The sequence below is a fragment of the Leucoraja erinacea genome, chromosome 39 (assembly GCF_028641065.1).
Source record: "Leucoraja erinacea ecotype New England chromosome 39, Leri_hhj_1, whole genome shotgun sequence".
In the NCBI taxonomy this organism is placed as follows: Eukaryota; Metazoa; Chordata; class Chondrichthyes; order Rajiformes; family Rajidae; genus Leucoraja; species Leucoraja erinaceus.
In genome coordinates, this window is record NC_073415.1 from 6,900,244 (window position 1) to 6,920,965 (window position 20,722).

The following is a 20,722-nucleotide window of genomic DNA, read 5'->3' on the forward strand; positions in this document are numbered from 1 at the left end:
TTACAAAGATCTGTGGAATTCTTAGCCTCAGAGGCAGGTTCTCTGGATGCTTTCATAGAAACATAGAAAATAGGTGCAGGAGTAGGCCATTCGGCCCTTCGAGCCTGCACCGCCATCCAATATGATCATGGCTGATCATCCAACTCGGTATCCCATCCCTGCCTTCTCTCCATACCCCCTGATCCCCTTAGCCACAAGGGCCACATCTAACTCCCTCTTAAATATAGCCAATGAACCGTGGCCTCAACTACCTTCTGTGGCAGAGAATTCCACAGATTCACCACTCTCTTTCAAGAGAGAGCTAGATAGGGCTCTTAAAGATAGCAGAGTCAGGGGATGAGCTTCCAGTGGAAGTGGTGGAGGCAGGTTCGTTGGTATCATTTAAAAATAAATTGGATAGGCATATGGATGAGAAGGGAATGGAGGGTTATGGTATGAGTGCAGGCAGGTGGGACTGAGGGAAAAAAGTTGTTCGGCACGGACTTGTAGGGCCGAGATGGCCTGTTTCCGTGCTGTAATTGTTATATGGGGTGAAGGCAGGAACGGGGTACTGATTGGGGATGATCAGCCATGATCACATTGAATGGCGGTGCTGGCTCGAAGGGCTGAATGGCCTACTCCTACACCTATTGTCTATTGTCTATTGTTAAACTGTACAACTACCCCCCCCCCCCCCCACCACCACGTTCAAACAGAACTACCCCTCCCCATTCTGTCGTGGGGTAGACTGACTCCCCTTTGCTCCCTCCCCAATCTCAGCAGATCCCCAATCCTCTCCACTCATCATTTTAATCTCATGTTTCTTGTGCCTTGTGCATTATGACTGTTGGCAGATCAATTTCCCTCCTGGGATGAATAAAGTTCATCGTATTCTCGCTCCCGTTAGACTTTGCATTTGTCTGCAGATATATCGTTGGACCCATCTCAATATCACAAATTAACTTCCCAAGAAAGAACATTCTGCAGCATTTCTCATAGACGCAACAAACTGCAGATGCTGGAATCTAGGGCTCAAGGTGCTGGAGGAACGCAACGGGTCATGCATGCAGCATCTTTGGAGGGAATACACAGACGGCATTTCGGGACAGGACCCATCTGAAGAAGAGTCAACAGTCTAAGACTGTCGAAGGGTCCCAACCTGAAGTGTCATCTGTCCATTCCCTCCACAGGAGATGCCCGACCCACTCAGTTTCTCCACTACTTGGATTTTATGCTCAAAGATATTGGAAGATTGTAGTCACAATACTGGCAAATGGGGATGGTATATATGGGCAAATGGGCTAGTAAGGAAGTGGTGGGCCGAATGGTCTTTATTTGACACTTTATCAAACTATGATTCCATACTCAAATTATAGGAAGGATGTCAACAAAATAGAGAGAGTACAGAGGAGATTTACTAGAATGTTGCCTGGGTTTCAGCAACTAAGTTACAGAGAAAGGTTGAACAAGTTAGGGCTTTATTCTTTGGAGCGCAGAAGGTTAAGGGGGGACTTGATAGAGGTTTTTAAAATGATGAGAGGGATAGACAGAGTTGACGTGGAAAAGCTTTTCCCACTGAGAGTAGGGAAGATTCAAACAAGGGGACATGACATGAGAATTAAGGGACTGAAGTTTAGGGGTAACATGAGGGGGAACTTCTTTACTCAGAGAGTGGTAGCTGTGTGGAATGAGCTTCCAGTGAAGGTGGTGGAGGCAGGTTCGTTTTTATCATTTAAAAATAAATTGGATAGTTATATGGATGGGAAGGGAATGGGGGGTTATGGTCTGAGCGCAGGTATATGGGACTAGGGGAGATTATGTGTTCGGCACGGACTAGAAGGGTCGAGATGGCCTGTTTCCATGCTGTAATTGTTATATGGTTATTATATGGTTATTCCTTCTGGGAGGCGACTCCGGCCTGTCAAAGCTGCCACAGCCAGACATAAAAGCAGCTTTTTCCCACGAGCAGTAGCTCTACGCAACCACCAAAAGTCTGTAGCCTCCTTGTGCTCTGGTATTTAATTCCATTCACATGTTTAAAGTATAATAATTTATTCTTAATGTTTTAAGTTTTATTCTTAATTGTTTACTGTATATCAATAGACAATAGGCAATATGTGCAGGAGTAGGCCATTTGGCCTTCTCCCCATATCTTTAAGAACCCTATCTTTAAGAGCTCTCTCTTGAAAGTATCCAGTGAATCGGCCTCCACCGCCCGCTGAGGCTGAAAATTCCAGACTCACAACGCTCTGTGTGGAAAAGTGTTTCCTCATCTCCGTTCTAAATGGCCGTTGCAGACAGCACCCGTGGTCAGGATCGAACCTGGGTCTCTGGCGCTGTAAGGCAGCAACTCTACCGCTGCGCCACCATGAGGCCCACTTGGTCCCCTGTATCAAGCGCTCCTCTGTAAGTGACGTGTTGTGTTCAGCAACTGAGGGGTTACAGGGAGAAGCTAAGAGAATGGGGTAAAGAGGTAAAGAAGCTCAGCCATGAATGAATGGCGGGGTAGCCCTGATGGGCCGAATGGACTAATTCTGCTCCTATCACTTTTGAACTTTTTGATTTGCGATTTAAGAAGGAATAATGGGTTGTCTGAATTGTCTGTTCCCACCAGGGTTCCTCTGGCGATAATGGGCCGTCTGGAGAACGTGGTCACCCAGGGGCACCTGGACCTCCGGGTGAACTGGGCATCCCAGGTACGGCTGGAAAGGAAGGCATGAAGGTAGGTCTACAATGCTCATGGATCCTTGGGAACACACCACACTTGATGGCTTAAGACTCCTGTTTGAAGAATGTTTGGTCGGTTCAAGCAGAGTTGGTGGGTGGTGGAGTCACACCTACCTTCTCACCTTCTCCCTCTCCATGTCTTTCCCCCATACAATCCTTCCTCCTAACTCCCCAAGCCCCTGCTATCGCTGCCTTGACAATCATATGATCACCAGGCACAAGAAAACCAACAGTAAATTGGGAAGGGGTAACAATGGAAGATCTCTCCCTCTCTCGTTCCCTCATCTCACGTAGATCTTTGTTATACAGAAGACCACCGCCTTCAATAACTTGGCAACCACACAGGTGTCAGGGGTTTGGAGGAGATGGCAGGAGAATGGGGTTAGGAGGGAGAGATAGATCAGCCATAATTGAATGGTGGAGTAGACTTGATGGGCCGAATGGCCTAATACTGCTCCTATCACATGAATTAAAACAGCGAAGACGGAGGCAGTGAGGCATCCCATCAAAACATGTTTCTAGATTTGGCTGAATAAAGGAAGAAGCCATCTGTAGTACGGTATTGGAGATGCAACTGCAGATGCCGGCGTCTTGAGCAAAACACAAAGTGCTGGAGGAACTCAATGGAGCAGGCAGCCTTTGTGGAGGGAATGGACAGGTGACGTTTTTGGTTGGGCCCCTTCATCAAACAGGAGGGGTGGGAGATTGCAACCCTCACGTGGTCCGCCTTGTTTCGACGAATGCAATCAACCAGAACAAGTTGTCCTGCAACTTTAGGCTGTGCACGTCATACGCAAGAAGAAGATCAAACAGGAACAGAATATTAATGGGAATATTTCTCTGGGAAGTTCACTGATTGTGTTTCCTCGTAGGGAGACCCAGGCCCCAATGGTTTTCCCGGTAAACATGGTCCACCAGGATTGCGGGGATTTGAAGGAGGGCGAGGCTTAGAAGGAGGACCGGTGAGTAGATGAAGGACCTGTTTCCATGCTGTATCTCCCAACCGAACACCATGAAAGAACCATCAACAAACACTCACCTGATCTTCCTTTCTGCAGGGTTCTGCTGGGCTGAAAGGAGGAGAAGGACCTTCAGGTCCATCTGGGCCAACGGTGAGTAGGAGATGTGGTTTTAAGCTCCGACCTCCTGTGGTCTCTCCCCCAACACCCTCTGGAGATAGAGTCACACCAGCCCCCTGTCACCGACATCTTGACAATGAACCTTCTGAATTTGTAGTCAGCAGGGCAATACTCTACATATCGCCAACTCCATGGTAGCCAGAAGCAACGTTCCATCTCCTTGGAAATCTCCTCCCAATGCTTGATCAGTATGGATGTTAGAGGCTATGGGGAGAAGGCAGGAGAATGGGGTTAGGAGGGAGAGATAGATCAGCCATGATAGAATGGCGGAGTAGACTTGATGGGACGAATGGCCTATGTCTGCTCCTATCTCTTCTGCATTTGTGGATGGGATTTCCCCAGCCAACAATGGGCCATTATGGGCTCCACCAATCCTTGTCCATCAGTTGCTGGCCCTTTGCATTCACCCTGTCTATTCCCCTTATAGTCGCCCAGCACAGAAACATGTCATTATGGTCCACCTCATCCATGTTGACCATGATGCCCCCGGGGGAGGGGAGGTTGTGAGGGGGGGGTGTGAGCGGAAGGGGGAGGGGTATGTGAGTGCGGGGGGGGGGGGAGGGTGTATGGGGGGGGGGGGGGGGTGGGGGGGAGGTGTGGGGGAGGGGGATTGTTGACTGGCTGTGTGTGGGGGGGGGGGGGGGGCAGCGAACATTGTGGAGCCGGATGGGGGAGGGGTGGGGGGCGGGATTAAGGGGGGGGTGTGGGCGGGTTAAGGGGGGTGTGGGGGGGTTTAAGGGGGGGGTTGTGGGGGGGGGTTAGGGGGGTGTGGGCGGGGTTAAGGGGTGTGTGTGGGCGGGGTTAAGGGGGTTGTGGGAGGGGTTAAGGGGGTGTGGGCGGGGTAAGGGGGGGGGTGGGCGGGGTTAAGGGGGGTGGGCGGGGTTAAGGGGTGTGTGTGGGCGGGGTTAAAGGGGGGGGTGTGGGCGGGGTTAAGGGGGGGTGTGGGCGGGGTTAAGGGGGTGTGTGGGCGGGGTTAAGGGGGTGTGGGCGGGGTTAAGGGGGGGGGGTGGGGGCGGGGTTAAGGGGGGGTGGGCGGGTTTAAGGGGGGTGTGGGCGGGGGTTAAGTGGTGTGTGGGCGGGGTTGGGGGGGGGGGTGGGCGGGGTTAAGGGGGGGTGGGGGGGGTTAAGGGGTGTGTGTGGGCGGGGTTAAAGGGGGGGGGGGGGGGGGTGGGGGGGTGTGGGCGGGGTTAGGGGGGGCGGGGTGGGCGGGGTGGGGGGGGGGGTGGGGGGGGGGGTTGTTGGGGAGAAGTCAGGGGAATGGGCTTGAGAGGGAAAGATAGATTGGCCATCATTGAATGGCGTAGTAGACAATGGGCTGATGGCTTAATTCGGCTCCTAGAACTTAAGAACTCAACAGACGAGAGTTGAGCTCCTCACTAGGTCTTGTGTATTGGCATAATATGTTTTGGGGGAATGGTTTGGGTTTTGTCAATAATGTGGGCTTCAAGGTCATGACTGACGAAGCTGCTGGCGTAGTCAAGGACACTGGCCCACCTAACCATCCGTTATCTTTCTCTAGGGTCCCATAGGCGAACGTGGACTGAATGGACCAGTTGGTGCCATCGGTCTTCCTGGTCGTCCAGGGGGCATCGGACCCCCAGGTCCCGTTGGAGATAAGGGAATGCCAGTAAGTCTCCTCATCCACCTCTTAACCCCAAGCACAAACATTGCCAGTGGGACGGTGAACAGAAAGAATTAACATGGAACATAGAAGAGTAATAATAATAATAATAAATTTTATTCATGGGCGCCTTTCAAGAGTCTCAACGACACCTTACAAAAATTTAGCAGGTAGAGGAAAAACATGTAAGGGGAATGAAATAAATAGTAGAGACATGACTAGTACACAAAGTAAAGACAGAATTCAATACAAAACACAATATGAGGCAATTAATGCACAGATGAAAAGGGAGGGGGACGTGGGGCTAAGGATAGGCAGAGGTGAAGAGATGGGTCTTGAGGCGGGACTGGAAGATGGTGAGGGACACGGAATTGCGGATCAATTGGGGGAGGGAGTTCCAGAGCCTGGGAGCTGCCCTGGAGAAGGCTCTGTCCCCAAAACTGCGGAGGTCGGAGTACAGCACAGGAACAGGCCCTTCGGTCCACAATGTCTGTGCCCAAGGTGTAGAGTTGCTGCCTCGCTGCGGCAGAGACCCAGATTTGATCCTGACTACAGGTGCTGTCTGTACAGAGTTTCTCCTTCTCCCCTATATAGACCATATATGTTTCCCCCGGGTGTTCTGGCTTCCACCCACAGTCCAAAGAAGTTCATGTTTGTAGGTTAATTGGCTTTGGTAAAATTTGTAATTGTCCCTAGTGTGTAATAAGTTCGGGTGGGTGGGTGGAGGAGAAGATTCACTGTGATGGATGTTTGTGTAAATTGTGTTGTGTCTTGGTTCTTTTTCTTGTGAGTATCACTGCAGAAACCAAATTTCGTTTGAACCTCAAGAGGTTCAAATGATAACAAATAAATTGTATTGCATGTATTGTATTGTGTAGGATAGTGCTGGTCGGTGCGGGCTGAAGGGCCTGTTTCCACACTGTATCTCTAAACTAAATTAAACTAAACAAACTCTTAAAATCCAAGACCAGTTAAAAGTAAGATGAAGGCCTCCGAGAACATCCTAAGATGTTCTTGCAACCTACTGAAGAACTTGTGTGGTATGTCTGGTAACGTAGGCAGACAGCAGGAAGATAACTCAATGATCAGTAAAGTAGACACACATGGGCCCTTCAGCCCACTGAATCCATGACTATCAAAAAACATCCGTGAATCCCAATCTGGAACGAATCCCATTTTTTCCTCAGCGCATTCCCTTTGGATTTTACCCGATCCCTGCACACTAGAGGACATTTCAGAGGCCAATTAATGTACCAATCCAGATGTGTTAGGAAACCAAACAGCTGGGGAGCAAACCAGATGGAGAACGTGCAAACTCCGCACAAACAGTGCCGGAGGGTGGGATTGAACCGGCAACTCTGGCGCCGTGAGGCAGCGGCTCAACCAGCCGCGTTACTGTGCCACACTCCCAGCTGTTTTGTTACATTTCCACCTTCCCTCATTGGCGCTGCCTCACGTAGACCTTGGCCATGTCTTGGTCATCGGTTCCACTCCGATAACAGGGTGTCCACAGTGTGTGGTGAGCTTTGCACATGGTGGGGAGGGGATGATCCGAATCTCGTACCTAATCACCATCTTCTCTCTTACAGGGGGACAGAGGCCTCTTGGGACCAGCGGGCCACGATGGGATCCAGGGGTCGTTGGGTCTGCTCGGACCCACTGGTCCATCAGGCCTACCAGGAGATGATGGCGACAAGGTGAGAAGCTCATAGCCTAAGGTTGACACACAATGGTGGAGTCACTCAACGGGACAGGGGGCATCATCTCTGGAGTGAAAGTTTTGGGTCGAGACCCTTCTTCAAACTGAACCTGTCTCAACCCGTCTCTAAGGAAAGACATTCTTGCCATAGAGGGAGTACAGAGAAGGTTCAACAGACTGATTCCTGGGATGTCAGGACATTCAAATGAAGAAAGACTGGATAGACTCGGCTTGTACACGCTAGAATTTAGAAGATTGAGGGGGGATCTTATACAAACTTACAAAATTCTTAAGGGGTTGGACAGGCTAGATGCAGGAAGATTGTTCCCGATGTTGGGGAAGTCCAGGACAAGGGGTCACAGTTTAAGGATAAGGGGGAAGTCTTTTAGGACCGAGATGAAAAAATCACTTTTTCCACAGAGAGTTGTGAATCTGTGGAACTCTCTGCCACAGAAGGTAGTTGAGGCCAGTTCATTCGCTATATTTTAGAGGGATTTAGATGTGGCCCTTGTGGCTAAAAGGATCAGGGGGTATGGAGAGAAGGCAGGTATGGGATACTGAGTTGGATGATCAGCCATGATCATATTGAATGGGTCGCTGGTTATGTGTGACGTTTCTGGCCGAGACCCTTCTTCAGACTTGTTAAGGTTAGTTTATTGTCACGTGTTACGAGCTGGGTTTATGGAACAAGCTGCCGGAGGAGGTAGTTGAGGCAGGGACTATCACAACGCTAAGAAGCATTTCGACAGATACATGGATAGGACCGGTTTAGAGGGAGTTTTCAGGCAATTATATTTCAGGAAAATAACATTCCAAATTTCAAGGTGGTGCAATGTTAAAGTTGCTGCCTTCCAGCGCCAGAGACCCGGGTTCAATCCTGCCTCTGGGTGCTGTCTTTACGGAGTTTGTACGTTCTCCCCGTGACCGCGTGGGTTTTCTCTGGGCGATTGAATTTTTCTCCCACGCTCCAAAGGAGGCTAATTGGCTTTGGTAAAAATTGTAAATGGTCCTTTGTGTGTTGGATAATCCGACAATCGCTAGTCGCTGCGGACTTGGCAGGCCGAATGGCCTGTTTCCGCACTGTATCTCTAAACTAGACTATACTAAATTTAGGTGTAAACACAAAGAAGTGGAGGAACTCAGGGGGTCAGGCAGCATCTGCGGAGGGAATGGACAGGCGGGACCCTTCTTCAAACTCCAAGATGTCAATGGTCAGAAATAGAGAAGTCTGAAGGTGCATCCTGTCCTGAAACATGTTCTCCAGAGATGCTGCCTGACTCTTCCTGCAGAACTTTGTGTTGTGTTCAAGATTCCAGCATGATGTCTCCAGATTTAGATGGTGAAGATTAGAACAGAGACTGGTGAGAACATTCAACAGCTCAATGGAAAGTGAAAAACAATGAAGATGCTGGAGTAACTCAGCGGGACGGGCAGCATCTCTGGAGAGAAGGAATGGGTGACGATTTGGGTCGAGACCCTTCCTCAGACTCACAGAGTTAATGATTCAGGCTGAAGATCCTTCTCAAAATTCTAAGGGAGGATTCTTCGACTGAAGCATGGACTTCATCTCTCTTTACAGATGCTGCCTGACCAGCTGAATATTTCCAGCAGTCTCTGATATTTTTCATTACTACTTGGTACCATTTCAAACATTTTAACCATCACTTAATCACAGTGACAGCCAACAGAGGGAGCTCTCTTCTGGAACTGAATCTTAAAACAGTCACAATTACTATCACATTTCCTTAGTGCCAAGGCTGGGAGATTTCTATTCATCTTAATTAATCGTTTTCGAAGACATTCGGAAACCAGGTTTAGCAGTTTCAAATGAATGGCTGGTTGATAGAAAGCACCCACACCCGGCTGGTGAATCTGTGGAAGTCATTGCCACAGACGGCTGTGGAGGCCACATCAATGGACATCACAGCCAACAGGAAGAGGCCCTTTGGCCCATAATGTTTGTGCTGAACGATGCCTAATGGGAGGGTCGATGACCAGAAGCCACAGCCTCAGAATAAAAGGTATCGCTGGGTTGGACACGGTGGGCCGAAGGGCCAGTTTCCGAGCTTAATCTCCAAACTAAAACTATAAACAATGTGCATTGAATGAACGGTAGACAAAAATGCTGGAGAAACTCAGCGGGTGCAGCAGCATCTATGGAGCGAAGGAAATAGGCAACGTTTAGGGACGAAACCCTTCTTCGGCCCGAAACGTTGCCTATTTCCTTCGCTCCATAGATGCTGCTGCACCCGCTGAGTTGCTCCAGCATTTTTGTGTACCTTCGATTTTCCAGCATCTGCAGTTCCTTCTTAAATGCATTGAATGAAAGACTTGTAGTAGCCCCCTTCATGGTCAGCGTTATTGCAACTAATCTAGTAAATTGTGGATTTAGACAATAGACAATAGGTGCAGGAGTAGGCCATTCGGCCCTTTGAGCTCCATTCAATGTGATCATCCCCAATCAGTACCCCATTCCTGCCTGCTCCCCATATCCCCTGACTCCACTATCTTTAAGAGCCCAATCTAGCTCTCTCTTGAAAGCATCCAGAGAACCTGCCTCCACCTGAGGCAGAGAATTCCACAGACTCATCACTCTCTGTGAGAAAAAGTGTTTCCTTGTCTCCTTACCCCTTATTCTTAAACTGTGGCCCCTGGTTCTGGAATCAGAGGAATTTAAATTCCCATCTGCTGGTGTGAGATTTGAACTCAGTCTCGGCAGTGTCCATTTACTTACACACTAGCTTAACATTGCATATTCGTTCCATTAGTTGGTGCAATGTTAGTGGTGCAGGAACATCCTGTTGGCTGGTTCACTCGACTGTGATTTTTAAGTCCCAGGTTAACTTTACACACAAGGTCATGCTTGTATAATCACCGTTGCCTCGGCAACCCACCCACCCAGGCAGCAGAGAGTATCACTCACACAGCAGCACTCCGCTTCCAGTGACTTTCATGTAAGAGGTGAAGAAATGAAGTGAGGTGTTATTTCTCATAAGATAGGCACAAGATGCTGGAGTAACTCAGCGGGACAGGCAGCATCTCTGGAGAGAAGGAATTGCTAACGTTTCGGGGCGAGACCCTTCTTCTTCAGCAGTCGGAGGAAGGGATCTCCCACAACTATTTTCTATGTTTCTATCATTAAATGGCAGATTTTGCAAGTGTGAAGCTCATAATCGATGTCCTTGGGTCTGCGAAAATATGTTATAAACTCACTCAATTGCTCATTGCTATTTTCTTTCAATTTTCTCTTTATCAGGGTGACTTAGGAAAACCAGGACAGAAAGGCAGCAAAGGAGACAAAGGAGAATATGTGAGTAGCAACCTCATCAAGCTTTGTAGGAAGTGGTCCAAAGAATATCACTTGTACCAATAAGTATCGTTCATTCATTCTTTTAATCATGCATTCGTTCATTCAATCATTCATTCATTTATCCATCCATTCATTCATTCATTCATTCGGTCATTTATCCATTCATTCATTCATTCATTCATTCGGTCATTTATCCATTCATTCATTCATTCATTCGTTCATCATGCATTCATTCATTCATTCATTCGGTCATTTATCCATTCATTCATTCATTCGGTCATTTATCCATTCATACATTCATTCAATCATTCGGCCATTTATCCATTCATTCATTCATTCAATCATTCGGTCATTTATCCATTCATTCATTCATTCATTCATTCGGTCATTTATCCATTCATTCATTCATTCGGTCATTTATCCATTCATTCATTCATTCGGTCATTTATCCATGCATTCATTCATTCAATCATTCGGTCATTTATCCATTCAATCATTCATTCAATCATTCAGTCATTTATCCATTCATTCATCCATTCAATCATTCGGTCATTTATCCATTCATACATTCATTCATTCATTCATTCGTTCATTCATTCAAAATCAAGTTTTTTCCATTTGAGGCATCTGGCCAAAATAAAGCCAATTCTGTCGAGGCAGCACTTTGAGACGGTAATCCACGCCTTTGTTACCACTCGGCTGGATTACTGCAATGCACTGTATGTGGGGGTTAGTGGGTCCTCCATCGCCCGTCTCCAGATGGTACAGAATGCAGCTGTACGTCTTTTAACTGGCACACGTAAACATGAGCACATTTCACACATTTGAGCCTCACTCCACTGGTTGCCTATTCAGTTTAGGATCCATTTAAAAATTATTTTATTTGCTTTTAAATCCCTAAGTGGTCTTGCCCCGCCCTACCTATCTGAGCTTCTACACCCTTATACACCCGCCCGCTCTCTCAGGTCAGATAATCAGCTGCTCCAGAGTGGGCCTAAAACTAAGCTGAAGCTCAGAGGGGACCGTGCCTTTGCTGTGTCGGCACCCAAATTATGTAACAATCTGCCTCTCCACATTAAACAGGCCTCTTCTCTGTCTGTTTTTAAATCACTTCTTAAAACCCATCTCTTCTCCATGGCCTTTGATACCCAGTAAGATGTCGACTTTATTTACTTGATTTAATTTCTTATTTTGATTGCTTTATTCCGTGGCTATTATTTTTACTCATGTTTTATGTCTTTTAATTTATTGTTGTATTTCATATGTAATTTTTGCGCTTTATGTGAGCTGTTATGTTATGTTCTGTTATGTTGTCTGTTTATGATGTCTTGTTTATTCTTCTGTACAGCACTTTGGTCAACATTGGTTGTCTTAAAGTGCTTAACAAATAAAGTTGGATTGGATTGGATTCATACATTCATTAATTCATCGTTCATTCATTCAATCATTCATTCATTCATTCATTCATCGTTCATTCATTCATTCATTCATCGTTCATTCATCCATTCATTCATTCATCCATTCATTCATTCATCATTCATTCATTCATCCATTCATTCATTCATCATTCATGCATTAATTCATTCATTCATCATACATGCAATCATTCATTCATTCACTCATTCATTCTCACATTTAACAGGTTAAAGCAACAATTCTATAGCGACCATCACAGTTGTTAAAGGACGTGTCCCACTTTCACTTTCACGACCTTTTTTACTCGTGGACATTTTTCGTCATGTTGAAAAAACGCCCCGACCTACTTGATGCCACGAGTACCCACAACTAGCATCACAACCTCCTGCGACCTTGTGCCAACCATGCTGTGAGCAGGGGCGGAATGACAAGGGTGTCAGCTTGCCCGATGGCAAGTGGGCCCATGATGAAGTTGGCCCCCTTTGTCTCCTGGCAACCAATATTTTTAGACCCAGTCCGCTACTGGCTGCGAGTATGAGTCAAGGGCAAACTCGGCGGACAGGCCCTTAACTAAGACTTTATAGATTTGAGGCTAGTCCATCACAAAGGTTTTTAACTTAATGAAAGAATCGGAGCTGAATTCAGAATACACGAGACTTCTGAAAGTCTTACAAATCTTTTGACAATAGACTGATTATCCAAGGGCAGAGCCACACACTTTCTTCAAGAGGTGATGTGGGAGCCTCAACATTGATCAGGGTATTCTGGGCAAACAGATTCATTGAAGCGACCAGTGCCAGTTTCATTCCCATTACCACTACATATTATTATACAAATCTGTTTTATTTTCCTCTTACAGGGTCCACCTGGCCAGATGGGGATCCAAGGCCCAATTGGGGAGCCAGGCCCAATAGTAAGTATACATTCTGTTTCATTTCATGTCAGCTTGCACGACTTATACCTTCATAAGTGTTAGGAGCAAAATTAGGCCATTCGGCCTCAGCGCCATAGGTGTTCCATTCTATCAAGTCTACTCCGCCATTCAATCATGGCTGATCTATCTCTCCCTCCTAACCCCATTCTCCTGCCTTCTCCCCATAGCCATTGATACCCGTACTAATCAAGAATCAATCTATCTCTGCCTTAAAAATATCAATTGCCTCCACAGCCGTCTGTGGCAATGAATTCCACAGATTCACCACCCTCTGACTAAAGAAATTCCCCCTCGTCTGCTACCAAGAGGAACATCCTTTAATTCTGAGGCTGTGGCCTCTGGTCCTAGACTCTCCCACTAGTGGAAACATCCTCTCCACATCCACTCTATCCAGGCCTTTCACTAATCGATAAGTTTCAATGAGGTCCCCCCTCATGCTCATAAACTCCAACGAGTTTGTGACTGTTTACCTGAACCATCATTGTTACCTGAAGATCTGTTATTATTTGCCTGATGTTCAAGTCATTCGACCATGTAACATTGGCCATAGTTAGTGGTTAGCATGTAAACCTGTGTTTGTGTGTGTTTGTGTGTGTGTAGGGGTCTGATGGTGAACCAGGGCCTCGAGGGTTACAGGGCATGCGTGGCAGGAAAGGCGATGATGGTATTCGAGGATATCCAGGTACCTCTGGTCCTGTTGGGCTCCAGGTAATCAAACATCTCTTTAACTCAAACTTGCCCATGGCCTTCCTTCTGTGGCAGAGCTGCTGCCTTACTGCGCCTTACTGCTGCCTTACTACTACCACTCCCCCTCCCTCTCCCTCTCCCCTCTCCTCCCTCTCCCCTCCCCCCCCCTCCCTCCTCCCCTCCCTCTCCCTCTCCCTCCCCCCTCTCCGTCTCTCTCCCTCCTCTCCCTCTCCCTCTCCCTCCCCTCCCTCTCCTCTCCCTCTCCCTCTGCTCTCTCTCCCCACTCTCCCCTCTCTCCCACACCTCCTCTCCTCTCCCCTCCCCCTCCCACTCCCTCTCTCCCCCCCCCTCCCCCTCTCCCTCTCCCTCTCCCTCCCTCTCTCTCTCCCTCTCTCCCTCTCCCTCTCCCCCTCTCTCTCTCCTCTCTCCCTCTCCCTCCCCCTCTCCCTCTCTCTCTCCCTCTCCCTCTCCCTCCCTCCTCCCTCTCTCTCTCTCTCCTCTCTCCCTCCCCTCTCCCTCCATTCCTCTCTCTCTCTCCCTCCTCCTCTCTCTCCCCCCCTCTCTCCCCCTCTCCCCCCTCTCTCTCTCCCCTCTTCCTCTCCCCCCCCCTCTCCCTCTCCCTCTCCAAGTTAACTCCCCCTCCCCCTCCCCCTCCCCCTCCTACCTTATTGCCGCAGAGTCCCAGTTTAATTATCATTCCAGCGGGCAATTTTCATGCCTTAATTCCACTTAATGGAGACTCCTGGTTGGGGTATAGTCACATATCGTTTGTCAGTAACTGAACTATCAACATGAGGAAATGAACAATCTTGGTCGTGCCAATTCATGTTTTGGAAGTGAGTGCTTTCCATCCGTCCTGAAAGGTTAAAAGCCCACAGATATCCACCGACCTCCCTTCTGGCACAGCGATCAGTTACTGTTCAATATCCCTTGTCTCTATTCGATGGAACGCAGGAGGATGAGGGGGGAGGTGATCTTATAGGGGTGTGCACCAGAGAGGCAGGTTCCATCCTGACTGTGGGTGCGGTCTGTACAGAGTTTGAACATTCTTCCTGGGACCGTATGGGTTTTCTCCGGGTACTCCTGAGCACTTTTCTCTCAGCAGTTGGGCTTGTACACTCTGGAGTTTAGAAGGATGAGAGGATATCTCATTGATGCATATAAGATTATTAAGGGTTTGGACACGCTAGAGGCAGGAAACATGTTCCCGATGTTGGGGGAGTCCAGAACCGGGGGCCACACAGTTTAAGAATAAGGAGTAAGCCATTTAGAACGGAGACGAGGAAACACTTTTTCTCACAGAGAGTGGTGAGTCTGTGGAATTCTCTGCCTCAGAGGCCAGTGGAGGCCGGCTCTCTGGATGCTTTCAAGAGAGAACTAGATAGGGCTCTTAAAAATAGTGGAATCAGGGGATATGGGGAGAAGGCAGGAACGGGGTACTGATTGGGGATGATCAGCCATGACCACATTGAAGGGCCGAATGACCTACTCCTGCACCTATTGCCTATTGTCCAGTTTCCTCCAACACTCCAAAGACGTACAGATTTTTAGCTGGGTTGGCTTTAGTAAGAATTGTAAATTATCCCTAGCGTGTAGGATAGTGCTCGTGTACAGGGATCGCTGGTTGGCACGGTTTTGGTGGGCTGAAGGGCCTGCTTCTGCACTGTATCTCTGCACTGAACTAAAAAAGTTGTTCTCTGTACGTCCGTGACAATAAACTAAACTAAATTAAAATGTAGGGGAATCGAGAACCAGAGGACATAAGTTTAAGGTGTGCAGGGGAAAGATTTAATAGGAACCTGAGGGGCAACTTTTTTTACACAATGGGTGGCAGGAAAACAGAACGAGCTGCTGGAGGAGGTAGTTGAGGCTGGTTCTATCGCAACGTTCAAGAGACATTTGGACAGGTACATGGATAGCATATACAGAACCAGGAGTTGGCTTCAGTAAGAATCATACACCCTCCTAAATGGGAATATATCTGTAGCCACTCTAGTTAGAATTGTATTATGATGAATTTGGTCTTGTGTTTGTTTTTTGAATCCCCTCAAACGTTATAATATTTGACACACGTTCGAGGAATAAAGGTGTTTGCATAATTGAGGAAATGAGCTGTCAATTCTAGACAAGTGGCACAGTGGGGTTCTTAGTTTGCGTGGGGTGTCGGAGTCACTATTAATTAATGTCTAGGAAGGAACTGCAGACGCTGGTTTAGACCGAAGATAGACACAACATGCTGGAGTAACTCAGCTGGACAGTTCTCCGACTCTCCCCCTGATTAAATGTCATCTCTTTGTCATCTGCTCCAGTACTACTTTTTCTAGATCCGCATTTCATTTGATGTCTCCTTTTCACACCTCACCCTTCCTTATCTCTGTGTCTCCCTGACTCCTGACTCCATCCCCCCCCCGGACACTTATTATTTTTTTTTATTCAAATTGTTTGCTATGTCGCTCTTCAAGGGAGATGCTAAATGCATTTCGTTGTCTCTGTACTGTACACTGACAATGACAATTAAAATTGAATCTGATCTGAATCTGAATCTGAATCTGAATCTGAATCTGAATCTGAAGGGTCTGGACCAGACCTCAAATCAGCCTGCAGCCACAAAAGACAACTATCTGGATTCTATAAATTGTCCCTAGAGTGTAGGATAGAACTAATTGTTGGTTGGTAGACAAAAGTGCTGGAGAAACTCAGCGGGTGCAGCAGCATCTATGGAGCGAAGGAGATAGGCAACGTTTCGGCCAAAACCCTTCTTCAGGCTAATTGTTGGTTGACACGGACTCGGTGGGCTGAAGGGCCTGTTTCCACATTGGTTCTCTAAACTAAACATAACTAAGAGTTGGTGGACACAAAATGCTGGAGTAACTCAGCGGGACAGGCAGCATCTCTGGAGAGAAGGAATGGGTGACGTCTTGGGCCGAGACCCCTTCTTCTCATTCCTTCTCTCCAGAGATGCTGCCTGTCCCGCTGAGTTACTCCAGCATTTTGTGTCTCCCTTCGATTTAAACCAGCATCTGCAGTTCTTTCCTAAACCAAGAGTTGATTGGGATGTCTGTGGACGGCGGCACCGGGAGCCCGCGGGTCCCTGGAGGGAGACCGCTTTTCAGGGCTCTCGCAACGGCGACTTCCCCCGCCCGAGTTGCGGGGTTGAAGAGCTCCTGAAGCGGGGCCTGACATCACCACCCCGCGCGGCTTGGAATGGCCGCGGGACTCTGCGAGCGCACGCCGGGGGCTCTAACACCAAGACCCGGTGTGCGACCTCGCATCACCCGGCGTGGCTTTAATGGCCGCGGGACAATCGCCATCGCCAGCTGGGGGCTTTGACTTTGACTCTGACATCGGGGGGGGGGGGGGGGGGGAGAGTGCAATGGAGAGATAAGTTTTTTTGGCCTTCCATCACAGCGATGTGATGGATGTTTATGTAAATTATGTTGTGTCTTGGGTCTATTTGTTTGTAATGTATGGCTGCAGAAACGGCATTTCGTTTGGACCTCAAGGGGTCCAAATGACAATTAAATGTATCTTGTATCTTGTATCTTGGATGGTGGGGAGAATTAACTAGGTTTAATATACAATTAGTGTAACGCTAGGGGTAGATTCAGTGGTCTGAAGGACCTGTTTCTCTCCCGCATGTCTCCCGAACTCTCTCAGATTCAATGATTAGAAGGACCAACGATAAACGGCAAGAACTAAATGGAAAATCTGAAAAGGCAGAGACGTTATCTGAAGTTTACAGAATGGGGAAGGATTAAATCTAGAATTAAAAGGCAGGAAATATTTGCTGACTGAAATTGCTGAATTCAATTATTTACCTCATTTTGTATCTCTGGAAATGACGATCATAAGATCATAAGGGATAGGAGCAGAATTAGGCCACTCGGCCCATCAAGTCTACTCCGCCATTCAATCATGGCTGATCTATCTCTCCCTCCTAACCCCATTCTCCTGCCTTCTCCCCATAACCTCTGACACCCGTACTAATCAAGAATCTATCCATCTCTGCCTTAAAAATATCCACTGACTTGGCCTCCACAGATGCCGGTGGCAAAGAATTCCACAGATTCACCACCCTCTGACTAAATAAATTCCTCCTCTCCTTTCTCAGAGAGCACCCTTTAATTCTGAGGACCTCAGGTCCTAGACTCTCCCACTAGTGGAAACATCCTCTCCACATCCACTCTATCCAGGCCTTTCACTATTCTGTTTCAATGAGGTCTCCCCCTCATCCTTCTAAACTCCAGCGAGTACAGGCCCAGTGCCGTCAAACGCTCATCATATGCTAACCCACTCATTCCTGGAATCATTCTTGTAAACCTCCTCTGAACCCTCTCCAGAGCCAGCACATCCTTCCTCAGATATGGGGCCCAAATATGCTCACAATGCTCTAAGTGCAGCCTGTCCAGCGCCTTATAGAGCCTCAGCATTACATCTCTGTTTTTGTATTCCATTCCTCTTGATATAAATGCCAGCATTGAACTTGCCTTTACCAAATTAACCTGTGTCATTCTGCAGTTTCCACTGTACCTACCTCCACCTCCCATCCCTGGCAGTATGTTCCAGGCACCCACCACTCTCTGTGTAAAAAACAATATTGTCCCCACACATCTCCTTAAAACCTTTTTTGTTTAAGAAGGAACTGTAGATGCTGGAAAATCGAAGGTGGACAAAAATGCTGGAGAAACTCAGCGGGTGCGGCAGCATCTATGGAGCGAAGGAAATAGGCAACGTTTCGGGTCAAAACCCTTCTTCAGACGGTCTGAAGACGGTCTGACGGTCAGGTCTGAAGAAGGGTTTCAACCCGAAACATCGCCTATTTCCTTTGCTCCATAGATGCTGCCTCACCCGCTGAGTTTCTCCTTAAAACGTGTTCTCTTGTACCTTGTGGTCATTACCTCCAATGTGTCCATCATGGACTTTGTTCAAGAAGGAACTGCAGATGCTGGAAAATCGAAGGTAGACATAAATGCTGGAGAAGCTCAGCGGGTGCAGCAGCATCTATGGAGCGAAGGAAATAGGCAACGTTTTGGGCTGAAACCCTTCTTCAGACTTAAGAAGGACTTCAGTCTGAAGAAGGGTTTCGGCCCGAAACGTTACCTATTTCCTTCGCTCCATAGATGCTGCCGCACCCGCTGAGTTTCTCCAGCATTTTTGTCCACCCACCATGGACTTTACTGGAAGTTGGACAACTTTATACTCGCCATTTTTTACATTTATCAAGCCAATTTACCTACAATCCAATCAACCTCTCTCACCTTAAAGCCCTGCCTTCCAGACTTAAATCTTTCCAACTTGGGGAAGAAGGTTCTGATTGTCAATGGTTATGAATCCAACATCAAGGGTCAAGTCTGTTTAATTGTCATGTCTCCGACAACAGAGCAATGAAATTCACACTTTCAGCAGTGGAACAGCCCTGTACACGCAATACACATAGATAGTAGATAATAAACTAAAAAAAAGTTATTAAATTAATCTCCAATACTACTCCATTATGTCCCAATCTTTGCTTCTGATAGCGTTACAGTGTGGAAACAGGCCCAACTTGCCCACACCAGCCAACGTCCCATCTACACTAGTCCCACATACCTGTATTTGGCCCATATCCCTCCAAACCTGTCCTATCCATGTACCTGTCTTCTTATTTCTTAAGATTTTTTTTAATGTTAGTTATGATATGATTAAATGTTTCTAATAATTTTGTATTGTTGGCCCATAAAACCCTGAGAAAACAATCCAAGTTTGTCCAATCTCTTCTTCTGGCTTAAACTGATGATGTTTCCATGTTGTCTGACTTGCGTCTGGGTTAGTTTGAAATGATAAGCCCGGCACAGTGGTGCAGCGGTAGAGTTGCTGCCTAATATGCCCCTGTCCCACTTAGGAAACCTGAACGGAAACCTCTGGAGACTTTGCGCCCCACCCAAGGTTTCCGTGCGGTTTCCGTGCGGTTCCCGGAGGTTTTTGTCAGTCTTCCTACCTGCTTCCACTACCTGCAACCTCCGGCAACCACCTGCAACCTCCGGGAACCGCACGGAAACCTTGGGTGGGGCGCAAAGTCTCCAGAGGTTTCCGTTCAGGTTTTCTAAGTGGGACAAGGGCAGTAGTACAGTGCCAGAGACCTGGGTCTATTCTGACTGCAGGTGCGTGCCTGTTTGCACGTTTGTACGTTTTCCCCGTGACCTGCATGGGTTTTCTCCGGGTGCTCCGGTTTCCTCCCACACTGGTATCATTGTAAATTGTCCCTAGTGTGTGTGTAGGATAGTGTTAGTGTGCGGGGATCGCTGGTCGGCACAGCTCAATGAGCCGAAGGGCCTGTTTCCGCGCTGTATCTCTAAACTAAACTAAAGGATATACAGGCAAACGGGCTGAATCCTTATTGTGCTTCCATTTGTGTTTTCCAGGGAATGCCAGGTCTTCCGGGTGATAAGGGCGAAAGTGGAAATGTCGGATTGATGGTAAGCGGATGGTGCTTTGACGATTGATTCACTTCCTGTGTATCAGTCCTTTGCAACCTACGATCTATTACGATAAACCAGCGTGCAGCTGCCAAAGACAACTGGTTAGCCAACTCCAACAATGGCTGGGACAGTTGTGGCAGCACTGTGGCACAGCGGTAGAGTTGCTGCCTTACAGCGCCAAAGACCCAGGTTCGATCCTGACTACGGGTGCTGTCTGTACATTTGTTTGTCCATTCTCCCCGTGATCGCGTGGGTTTTCCCCGGGAGCTCCGGTTTCCGCCCACACTCCAAAGACGTGCAGGTTTGTAGGTTAATTGGCCTCTGTACATTGTCCCTAGTGTGTAGGATAAAACTGGTGTGTGGGTGATTGGCGTGGGAGGGCCACAGACCCTGTTTCCACGCTGTATCTCTAAACTTTAAACCAAACAAAGGGAGAAAATCTGATGGAGGTGGACAGAATGAGATATATATAAATAGGTTATATTCCAAATCCAGCCACTCATTCACAGTACCGTAACATATTACACTATCAAGACTGTAGAAACCAGGAACTGCAGATGCTGGTTAATGCACAAAAGGACCAAAGTGTTGGAGTAACTCAGTTGGGTCAGGCAGCATCTCTGGAGAAGGGTCCCATCCCAAAATGTCACCTATCCACGTTTTCCAGAGATGCTGTCTGACCCGCTGGGTTACTCCAGCAGTTTGTGTCTATCTTCGATATAACTATGTCGTACATCAGCAGCTCGATATTC

General features: G+C 47.7%; 1 protein-coding gene across 2 annotated transcripts in view; it reads left to right on the forward strand.

Annotated features, from left to right (window-relative positions):
• LOC129714470 (collagen alpha-1(XI) chain-like) overlaps positions 1 to 20,722 on the forward strand; it is a 188,670-nt gene that overhangs the window by 133,649 nt on the left and 34,299 nt on the right. For both annotated transcript variants that reach the window (XM_055664082.1, XM_055664083.1), the window contains 9 exons: positions 2,594 to 2,701; positions 3,579 to 3,668; positions 3,765 to 3,818; positions 5,365 to 5,472; positions 7,056 to 7,163; positions 10,422 to 10,475; positions 12,751 to 12,804; positions 13,426 to 13,533; positions 19,914 to 19,967. In XM_055664082.1, the coding sequence (XP_055520057.1) occupies positions 2,594 to 2,701; positions 3,579 to 3,668; positions 3,765 to 3,818; positions 5,365 to 5,472; positions 7,056 to 7,163; positions 10,422 to 10,475; positions 12,751 to 12,804; positions 13,426 to 13,533; positions 19,914 to 19,967 (738 nt within the window). The remainder of the gene's footprint in view (positions 1 to 2,593; positions 2,702 to 3,578; positions 3,669 to 3,764; positions 3,819 to 5,364; positions 5,473 to 7,055; positions 7,164 to 10,421; positions 10,476 to 12,750; positions 12,805 to 13,425; positions 13,534 to 19,913; positions 19,968 to 20,722) is intronic.